Source organism: Crotalus tigris, unplaced genomic scaffold (assembly GCF_016545835.1).
Source record: "Crotalus tigris isolate CLP2741 ecotype Arizona unplaced genomic scaffold, ASM1654583v1 scf7180000018954.1357295, whole genome shotgun sequence".
NCBI lineage: Eukaryota > Metazoa > Chordata > Lepidosauria > Squamata > Viperidae > Crotalus > Crotalus tigris.
In genome coordinates, this window is record NW_024097293.1 from 808,536 (window position 1) to 819,794 (window position 11,259).

Here is an 11,259-nt window from a genome sequence, read left to right on the forward strand (position 1 = left end):
GTTACAGGCTTCGTGGTGCACTTTTCTATGTAGGGTGTCCAACAGATGTCTCTGCAGACAAGCATAATGAATAAGGGAGCTTTGCTTCAGCCTGTGCTGCCTTCCAACAGCCAGCGGCAGGCCATCCCCGACTGCTATATCAATGATGCCAGTGCCTCTTCTGCTGGACAGGTGAGCAGAACATAGGACAAGGAAGATTCCTTAATGCACGAGCATGCTTGATAATGCACTCATGAAAGGAGATGGAAGCTAGGCTGGTGCTGATTCTTCCTAGGAGAGAAAATATTAAGTTGAAAGCCTGCAGTCGGGGGGCCTGTTTTATACAAGGCCAAGAACAACTAAATATACATTGCTAAAAGATGGTGAGGAAACAGTTTTGGACTTATCCGTGTATTGCATTTAATATGATTTTTTTTTCTTACATTTCTTTCAGCCAATGGACATGGGTGATGGTTTTGGTGTAGGTAAGGAATATGAAGGGGAAAGTGGTGTGTTCAACAAAAGTCTAGAGCAAAGCCAGGGAAAACTTGTTCTTGGGTTGTCATTTCACTTTGCTTGTGGCTTGATAGAAATAAAATGTTAGTACTGGGCAAAAAATCTCAGTGATTTTTTATTGGGAGGATAGAATGTGGATGACTCATAAGCTTCTTGACACTTGTTTTTTTTTTTTTTAAACAACAGAAGGATCGTATTCTGGTGAAGTGTCTGGAATGAAAAGGTAAATCATGTTTGTTTCTGTTTTGCTATATCTTTTTAGAGTGCTAGAGTCCATCCTGCAATAGTTCCAGATGTCTTGAGTACTGGGACTTTCAAACATCCATTTCATTTTTTTACTCCTAAGCATGCCTTCCGTTATATGACAGAAAACAAGGTCTTGGCCTACAGACAAAAGTTTGTTTGATTATGGATAGCAGTATTGGCATTCAGGGCTTTTTATTGAGAACGAAATCTTAGAGTAGATTGGAGCTTGAAATTGGTTATTTGAACTGTTGAAATTATTTCATTTTACCCCAGAGAAACATGTCTTATTACATATCCTGTATCTGTATATACTAGAATACAGGAAATGCAACTGAAGAAGCATTTGAACTATCTACAGCAGTGGTTCCCAACCTTTTCTATACCCCGCGCCCCTAGAATGTTTCTGATATATTCTCACACCCCTTACAAAAGTTCAAAATGAATTATGCATATACACTATAATTTTGAAACTTCTAAATGGAAGTTTTCACACCCCCTGGAATATCATCTCGCACCCCTAGGGAGTACGAACACCCCTGATTGGGAACCCCTGATCAACAGAGAATACTTTAATTGTAGAAGTTTACTATGGATGAATTGAAAGGATTTGGTCTCATCAATATGAACTCCACATATGGAGAATAGCGAAAACCCTTCCCCCCACTTTATGTCTGTGATCATGAGTGATGGCAAATCTTCATAATTTTTTTTCTGATGACAACATTCCTTTTAGATTTATAAGCTACTTAGAATACTTTGTACAGAAAAGAGATAAGATTAATTTATAAATAATACATTTGTTTTTTTTTTCTGAAAGTAGATGGGGAACAGCCATTGAGAATACTAAATTGCATTGCCATGGAGCTAAATTGTATAAACTTTTTTCCCTTGCTTGGCACAAACTACAGGAAAGAGTAATGTATAAGATCTGAGTATTCTAAAGTTGAATCAACAAGATACCCTCCTTCTCCAAAAGGTAACAGTACTAAAAAATGTACTGCTGAACTCCATGCAACTGTACAATCAGGATCTACAATCAGAAGCAAGGTTCTCCATGGAGAAAGGCCTATAAGATAATTGTCTTAAGCAAAAGGATCCCAACTTGGAGATACACTTTGGATTAGCTACTGTGAAATAAGTCTTAGTTCTTGTAAAAAAAAAATGATAACATTTTGGTATGAAGTTTAATTTAGCCCAGTGAATTAGGATTTTATTGTGCTAGAATTAGTTCTGGCTTGTAACCTAATATGATCCCTGCATGTTCTTAGAGCCCGTGTCCAGGATGGAGAAACTGGTCTTGTGCGGAAAGTGCCCCGGGTTAGTCTGGAGAGGCTGGATGTGGACTTGACATCAGATAACCAACCACCTGTCTTCAAAGTCTTTCCGGGCAATTCCCGTGAAGATTACAATCTCATTGTGATTGAACAAGGAGGTCAGCAAGCTGCTACCCAACAAGCAGGGCTACCAACTGCAGGTGCTGCAGTGAAGGTCAGCATTGAGTGTTTTGTTTTTTAGAATAGTCTACTTCTGGATAAGTTGGCAGAAACAGCAGGCTGATGTTTGGTTGCTTGATAGAAGTCTTAAAGCTAATCCAGCTGTACTCCGTTTCATATATTATGAAGTGCCAGCACCAGCTCTTGCAGTATGGAAGCAGGAATAGGCCAAAAGAGGCCTAGTCTAATATCAGGTAGCTTGAATTAAAATGAAATAGGGGGAAAGGAATTATCTTCTTTGAGCTACAGCTGATCAAATTTAAATTATCTGCCCTAATGAGTTTCCTTTTGCTGCTTTTCCCCCCTTTGCTCTGCTTTTTTTTCTATTTTGCTATTTTTCTTACGTATTGTCACTCTCTTCTTATCCTCCAGGAGGAGCAGATGGAGGCAGCTATCGAGCATCCTGCTTCTGCTGCAGATACTAAAGACACGAAGCCAGTTGTCTTGCACCAGGATGCCCTCCTTCCAGAAGGTTCTGCAGCCCCCCGACTGATCTCCCCCAGTGGCAGCACCAGCTCTGCAATGGAAATACAGTCCGTTCACAGCCATGATGGCACAGCTAATGGGGAGGAAAATGCTTGCTGTAGGATCTGCATGAAAGCTGGTGCTGTGGTCATGTGTGATACCTGCAAAAAGTGCTACCACCTGGATTGTCATCTGCCTGCCCTTCAGGAAGTCCCTGGGTATAGGCTTTTATGCGTGCAGTTTTTCTTGTCATAGAAGGTAGAAAATGTAGTTGCAGCAAAACCGGAAACCCAGAAGATGAGCTGCAATGTCTATGTCATTATAACTATTATCTTTTCTCTCCTTTTGGCTAACCCTCCAAAGTTCCTTTGCCTGATAGGAATTCATATGGTACAACAATAGCTGTCTGTTTCATTTTTTTCTAAGCCAGATAAGATTTGGAAATGAAACAAGCACCCTTTTCAGACAATGTAAGAATTGTTCTAATATGATCTCAGGCACTTGGTGATGGGAACGTACAGCCAGGGCTTGCTATGAAGTTTGGAGACTCAGTTGAAATAAGTTAGTCACTGCTTTAAGGTCTTCATCTTGTACTATTCTTGCAAAGGTATATGACAAGAAACGGGATTCTTGGAAAAGTGCTCCTCTTACATATGTTAACAATTAAAGATGAAATAAGAATTGAAATCTCCCATAAAGACAAGCTCCCTGAAGTTAGAACCATAGTTATTGATTGAATGTATTATCTCATTTTTGAGAAATCCTTAATTTGCATGATATTTATGGTGCATGCAGTAATAGAGATGTAAAATACTTTAGATTTTTTTAGACAATAGATATTTTTAGATCTTAAGGTCATACCGCAAAGTTGTGATTGAGTAGTATAGTAGAATCTTTCAATATTCAAAGAAAATCTTTGGGTAACATTAATAAAAAGCATAAGTACTCATCCACTAATAGCAAATAAATACCTTCCTGAATAATAAAGTTCCACAACTATGACTTTGAACATTGTGCTATATTCAGACTAGTGGTCTGAATAGAATAGGCGATCAGTGTAATTTTTTGGGAAGAAATATGACAAAACAGTGATGACAGGTATAGCGCTGATTTAATTGTTAATTTTAGAAAATAATTGATGTCGGTACAAATGGTTGAGCTCATTTATTTCATAGAAAGTCAAATTTGCCAGGCAAAATAACATTTTACCTGTTCAAGAACCTGAACGTAAGGCAGGCAGCCCTAAAGCCTAAGACTCTTTCTACAACTGTTTTCAATAGAAGTATTTTCTAGTTGTATCTGGATTTACGTAGAAGGGCCTAAAAGCATTCTTGGAAGAATAAAGATGATAACATCACTTTGAAGCAATCTTTAACGAATAGTTATTGGGTACAGTTGCTATACCTTTCTGCGTATAGATGCCCCATTGCCTGCCTTGTAGCTGTAAGTGATCTGTATAGTTAACATGTACTCATACATATTTTTCATTTTGCAGCCAGGATTGGAAATGTCTACTATGTGCTGATCCAGTAATAGCCATTGGAGAAGATGGGACTGACTTGGCTGCAATCTTCAAAGACGGAGAACCAAAAATGTTGTCAAATGTTGATCAAAAGGTTGGTCTGAGAGATGAGATGACACTGATTGCAGGGAAAATAGTATGCTCTGATGTTAAATGCACTCTTCAGAATTGGTTTGAGACAATAAAAGACATCAAATATTGAAATCCTGATCTTGTTAGTATCCAGAGCCTATTGGAGTATGATGGATGGATCAGCTGAAGATTTAGAATAGGACGTGGTAAGCTTCTAGCTAGTCTCTTTACCCACACACATTCCAAAGAATGAGGCAAGGCTTAGTGCAATTTGCCCATAATAGAGTATATTTTAGTTTTAGAACAGGAGTGGGCAATTTTCCCAATTAATTACGATATGAGATCTTGGGACTGTTGTGGAGAGCTGAACCAATAGGTTGAACTTAATACTGCTCAATATTACTTTTATTACTTTATTAAAAGCAGTAAATTATATTATTTTGATTAGTTGTTACTGGTAAGAATACATGTTACAATAAGGCTATAAAAATGTGGCATAGAATTCAGTTTGTCTGTGTGATATGTAAAAATCCCAAATGTTGATACTCACAATATGAAGACAAGTCTGGTTAACAAAAACAAAGTTTTATTGGAGAAAAATATAACAAAAATAATAATAGGAAAGAAAGGCGTTTGCAAACGGGCTTCCTGAACTCTTTCCAATGGATTGAGTTCCTAGAGCGCAATAAGCAGTTTCCAAGCTATACTTTTTATACTTCTACAATGCAGTTATGCCTAAGTAACCCTCCCAACTTCCCTTCTCTATATTCTTTGAAGTTGCTTTACATTAAAAATCATCCTGGCAATTTCCTTCCATCCGCTGTGGTCTTATCTTTGTTTATTTGTAATTTCCACTCTGTGATCTTATCTTTGTTTATTTGTAATTTCCACTCAAGTTGATCATAATTATCTTTGCTAATTACTTTTTGTGGTCCCTTCACATGGACAGTAAACATTCCTTCCCATATATTGTCATTGCATTGTTATATTTACATTACATTAATACATTTGTGCTAAACATAGTCTCATACATTGTTACATTAGAACTTTATTGTTATATTTTATAAAAGAATAACTCTTATTTCCTTCATCTGTTTCATTCTGTACTTCATTAAAATGTTCAATTGCTTCCTGTTGCTCCTTGTGTTGGAGATCTCCTCAGCCCAGTCATGGTTAGAGTTGAGCTCCTTCTTGGTGATTTTAGCCACTGACATGATGAGGAAAGAGGCAATCTCGTCTCAGATCAGCCAGGCCTTGTAACTTCTCTTCTGGCTTTCAAGCTGCTCCAGCGGAAAAGTGCTTTCTCTCCTTGCTTTCCTATTGTCAAGGCTGCGAACATCAGATGTTCTTGCTTGACAATATATGAAGAAGCAGACATGTTTTATTTAACCTGTGTATCACTTCTGGAGTTAAAGTTAGACAATGTTGGAAGGGAGGGGGGGAAAGTATGTATTCAGGGAATAGTTAGCCATAACAATATTTCAGTACAGTATTTTCAAGGTTCATTGTAACCAGAGGAGATACGGGAGGGAAAGTTCACACTTCAAACTAATTGGAGAATGTGATTGATGACTGTTAAATGAAGGAGTGAGTTATGCTTTGTTACGGATGATTGGGCAAGGAGAATTCAGTTTTTGGTTTCACTATGTAAGTGCTGAAGCTATGTAGTAATTAGAAAGATTCTTTAAGGAAAATAATGTCTCAAAGTTCTTTGAAGAGCTTCTACTTTCGGAACCATGACATCTATGGCCTCTCCTTCCCCCAGCACTTATTTACATTTGATTTCTAATTCCTAATTGACCACATGCAGACTGGATGAGGATAGCCAAAGGCCTGGTCTGTACTAGAAAGACCAGGCCAAATTTTTGCTTTGAATCCCATTACCAAATGGGACAGTGCAACATTGACAAGAAAGAAAGTTAAATAGGGTAGAAACTGGGAGGTCATGAATTCTAGTCTAGCCAGTTGGTCTAGTCATTCTCAATCCTGAAAAGCAGGGAGTACAAACACTTTCTGAAAATTTTGCCAAAAGAACTACAGGGGCAGTCCAGAAAATTGTCAGAAGTTAAGAATGACTTACAGATGCCACTACCAGCTCCTCCTTATAAATTATTCTAAATAAAGGCAGCAAATGTTAGTGTAGGATTTCTACATTATACAGAAGGAAAGTTTGTAAAATACTGTGATTAATTACTGGACAATATATTGTTTATAATTTTATTTGTTAACTAAAATGTTAATTGTAACCTATATCTAAAACATAAAAGCCATGAAGTTTAGGGAAGAAAATGAGAAATTTCTGATAAATCTGTAGTCTCCTTGTAGTGTCTCTGAGGTAGAAAGACTGCAAAAATCAAGCAAGTTAGATCTTTCAGAATAACTTAGAGTGGAGGCTTGTTTTTATTTTTTAAAAATCCTCTTGGTTTATTTAAATCTACTGGCAATTATGTCTGATTATAAGGAAGTGATGTGTAATACAGCAAATGATCTCCATTCGTTAGTAAGACCAGATATTAATCTAGCTTTGCACCTTGTTTTCTATAGAGATGTGAACGAGTTCTCCTTGAGCTACTTTGTTCTGAACCATGCAGACCTCTTCACCGGCTTTCCAACACTCCAGTGAGTTTTTCCCATCGAGCTATGTATTTTATGAACCAGAGGAGTAAATTTAAATATCTTTGATTGTAACACAACTTATGTAGTTGAAAAAAAATTAACATGCGTGGCAAGTATTAGCGTCAAAGAAGAAATCTAATTCTGTGCTTCACGCTTTGACTCCTTAATTCTGTCATTTTGGTCTGTTCTTATTAATTAACATACTGGTATATTTGTATAAATGTTGAAGTTTACAGTAATACAAGCATTATGGGGTATTTTATAAACACATATATTAAAAATAATAATTTAAGAATATTTTTATAAATAAAATGCTTTTGTTTTTGATAGAGCTGCTTACAACCATATTCACAAATTACCATTACAAGTTATTGAAAAAAGTTAGCTGTGGACTTCTAAAATGCATATGATTGGCACACCTTTTGATAAAATATTGAGGATAAAACCATAAAGTTTTCTTTTCTACTTTATTTTCCAGGAGGGGCAGAACACAATTGACTTGACTTTGATTAGAGCAAAGCTACAGCGGAAGTTGTCACCACCCTACACATCTCCTGATGATTTTGCAGATGATGTTTGGAAGATGTTTAGGCAGTTTAACAAGTTGACTGAGGTGAGGCTTTCTCATAAGGACAATCATGAAATTAATGAGATAAACTGGCAAGCTGTAAGCCAGCCTTCCTTGACATGTGGACACTTCACATGGTGCAAGATAGAACAGCTAGGCAATCTCTTAGTGTATCATAATGGGATTGCATGATTCCTGTGCTGAAAAGTTTCTATGATTGCCAGTTGTTTTCCAAATCTAATTTAAGATGTGTTGAGAATGTCTGAAGAATAGCCTGTTACATTATAAACTTGTCTGGAAGCTAGATAAGGCTCTTAGAAACTTTTAGAGGCCACTCACCCATTAATTAGGCACACATTCACATGTGACATTCCTTGGCAAGTAAAGTACTTTCCTGAGTTGCATACCCTCCCCCTCTTCTGCTTTAGAGAAGGAAAGATCCAATCATTATTTAAAATCCCTACTTACATTTTTGTAATTAAATCCCTATTACATTTTGTAATGTAAATTATTTTATAATTTATCTGTCATAGTTCCGATAGATGAGACTAGTAAAAACAGAACTCCAAGGCAAGAGGTTTCCTTAAAGAACATATTTTGGGGGCTACAAAGTATCCCAGATCAAAAATGAAACCAAGATTGAAGTTCCCTCCCAAAGGTTACAAAGTTGAACTTCCCACCCCAGTAATATGTCATTAATCACATTCCCCAATAAACTACTTGGCTGGCTTTCTAAGGAAAATGGCCAAAATCCAAGCAGCAATGACCTTGGTTTCGACAGTAAAATTGTTTTGTCTAACCTTAAAAGCACATTTCCCCCCTCCCTCAACTGTGGCAACCTAAAGGAAGTTGCAGCCTTGACATTATCTTTTTCTCTGTTGGCCTCTTAGAATATTCAGTTGAATGTAATTTGAAAAATATCAAATACATCACTGCGTCTGTTTGCAAAGGGATGCATCAATTTCTGGCAGTAGTTACAACTGCTGATTTTGATGTAATACATGTCACATACTTGAGGATATATGAGATCTGGGAACATGTGGCACATTCTTCTTGCACTGATCTTGGCTGGTGGTATCAGTTGGGCAGGATTCAAATGTTTTACTGTCTCCCCCTTTCCCCCCCCTTTTTTTCTGTAGGATAAGGAGGATGTTCAGTCCATCATTGTTCTGCAACGCTTCTTTGAAGCCAAACTGAGTGCTTCCTTTGGTGACCGGAAATTTTCAGCGCTGCGTGAACCAATCAACATTGATGAGCCACAAAAAGAAAACACTCTTTCTTCCCATGTTTCCCCGGTCACTGATCCGGGTGAGGCTATGTCTTCTAAGGCTGATAGTAGCAGTGGGGATGAGGGAATGGCAATCTAAAAGTTTTACTTCTTGTTTCAATGGACCACATTCCATGGAGACAAAATGAGGGAGCTGCCAACTTTAACCTACTCTCATTCAACCCCCTCCACTCTTCTGGTCCCCCTTTGTCCGCTTCTTCTGCACCTCTCTGCTTTTATTGGAGAGTTATTGTAGATTTTGACTGCTTAGATCAGTGTTTTTCAACCGTGGCAACTTCCCAGCTAGCATGGTACTGGGGAACTATGGATGTTGAAGTCTACACATCTGAGGTTGAGAAATACTGGCTTAGATAATGTTATAAATGGTCTGAACAGTTTTTTTCTTGATAAATTTTATCTCTTGTTCTCGCAGAGATACTTGATGGTTTTCTTTTTTGTATTGAAAGGATAATTAATCTGAGTTAATCTAGAAACCTTATATATATCATGTTCTCCAGTTGGATTTTTTTTATACAAGTTCTAATGGGAACAGTATAGAGGTTCCCTTTATTATAAACACTTCTTTCCCAAATTTTCATCAAGGAAAAAAACTGGTGTTGAATATCTCCATTTTAAGTTGCTTCTCCCTAAAATGATTACTTAGATAATGGTTATACAGATTTGAACGTCTTCTCTGTTTTTTATTTGACAGATTTTATGCCCTTGTACTTAACTGATTTTTTTGTTTTGATATGGTAATAACAGTTAATAAAATTGAGCTAATTATGCTCTCCAATTTGACTCCTTTTTTACTCCTAGTGGGAACAATATAGAGATTCATTTTTTAAAACCACTGAGGAAGAAGCTGTTATTGAATCCCCCAGTAAGGAATCACTGTCCCTTCAAATATACTGGACTACTCTTGGTGAGTTTTTTAGACATAAATTGTTTTGAGAATCAAGATCAGTTTTAACATCTGTTTCATCTGTTTCATAAGAAGATAAAGAGCATCATGTTTTGGCATAACTTGTGAACTTCTTCCTAATCCTGATACCAGCCTAGATGAACAGCTGACAAAAGCAACAGTCGGCCTCCATGACAGCTTTCTTCTCAAGTGGTGATTGCTTTCTCTGAAAATGCTCCTGTATCCAAATGGGACTTTTGGTTTTGGTTCTGTTTGCTCAAGAGAAGAGGAGTCGCATCTGTTTCTGTAGGTCAGGGTAGTTGTAGATTTTTAAGCCCACATGTTCTTTCTGTGTAGCTGTCCTTTCTGGTTTTATGTTTCTTCAGAAACTTCTGGCCCAGTAGTTTTATTCTTTATTATCCCAAGTTTTATGGAGATGTGCTTTTTTTTGCTTATGTATAGACTTGGCTTCTTTCATGTTCAAAAAATAAACGATGTTTGCAACTTCTGTGTCTTGTCAGTTTGGAAACATTTCATAACAATGTAAGGGTGCTGCTATTATCCAAGAGATAATAATTTGACTTGTAAGTATAATCAAATCTGTCTTCATATAATGCTATGCTTAAATCACATTTTGATTAGATCACTCTTTGTATTTTTGTGTTTAACATAATTATTCTCCCAATTTAGCCCTGTCTGAGATGTGTACTTGAGAGTTTCTGAATTCTCATCTTTTCCTCTTTAATTACAAAATTAAACTAAGGATCTTTTCTGTGCATATTTGGATTAAAGACACAAAGACATAAGCTAGACTTAACTTTTTTTTTCTTTTGGTTAAGTTCATCCGGTTTCTTTAAAAAATTAAAGCAACATACTAACTTTACTATACAGCAAACCAACAAGATTTCTTTTTAAACCATAAAATAAAGACAAGATCCATTATCTTGAAATTCCTGGCTCAAGACTTCCCAAGCTCAATTCATACTGGTGAAAAAAATCTGCAACAATAATGTCAGAACTGCAATTGTGTAAAAGCAGCACAAAAAAGAATAGCTGTTTTTCCATCTTGACTTCAGAATAAGAGGAAGTTCAGTGAATGAAAGATGCCTTTGTCAAAACTCCCAACAAATGTTCTTGTAGTTAATGTAACTGCAGAGTCATAACTGAATGTGGATGATCTTTCCCAACCTGATGCCTTTAAAAATACAACTTACCCCATAATACGCAGATATAAGCAGGATTGATGGAATCATACATGTAATATTATACAGATAAACTAAGAAGGATTGTGCATAACATATAAGGGAAGATGAGAGGCTAAGGGTAACGCTGGATTTAGGATACAAACATTTCATGTGGGCAAATTTGTGGATCATAAGACTTGGTGGCAGAGGCACTGCCAGGAAGTTAAAAGAAAAAAAGTTAACTCTGAAGGTTTATAATTTAAAGCACATGGAAGTGTTGGAAATGAAAAGAGTAGTTTTTGAGATCTCAAGGATCACAATAGGACAGGGGTTTTCAAACTTGGCCCTTTTATGATTTGTGGACTTCAACTCTAGAATTCCTCAGCCAGCATGCCTGGTTGAATAATTTTGGAAGTCCACAAGTCAT

General features: G+C 36.8%; 1 protein-coding gene across 3 annotated transcripts in view; it reads left to right on the forward strand.

The window, feature by feature from the left end:
• The window catches only part of TRIM28 (tripartite motif containing 28), a 31,426-nt gene extending 21,270 nt beyond the window's left edge, over positions 1 to 10,156 (forward strand). Inside the window, exons 10-19 of one of the 3 annotated variants that reach the window (XM_039357803.1) lie at positions 34 to 171; positions 434 to 464; positions 682 to 718; positions 2,010 to 2,229; positions 2,607 to 2,917; positions 4,195 to 4,315; positions 6,838 to 6,912; positions 7,388 to 7,522; positions 8,617 to 8,785; positions 9,564 to 10,156. In XM_039357803.1, the coding sequence (XP_039213737.1) occupies positions 34 to 171; positions 434 to 464; positions 682 to 718; positions 2,010 to 2,229; positions 2,607 to 2,917; positions 4,195 to 4,315; positions 6,838 to 6,912; positions 7,388 to 7,522; positions 8,617 to 8,785; positions 9,564 to 9,577 (1,251 nt within the window). In that variant the 3' untranslated portion in view covers positions 9,578 to 10,156. Of the gene's footprint in view, positions 1 to 33; positions 172 to 433; positions 465 to 681; positions 719 to 2,009; positions 2,230 to 2,606; positions 2,918 to 4,194; positions 4,316 to 6,837; positions 6,913 to 7,387; positions 7,523 to 8,616 lie in introns of all 3 variants that reach the window. The other 2 variants (XM_039357802.1, XM_039357804.1) reach the window with 2 other exon arrangements.
• The last annotated feature ends 1,103 nt before the right edge of the window (positions 10,157 to 11,259 follow it).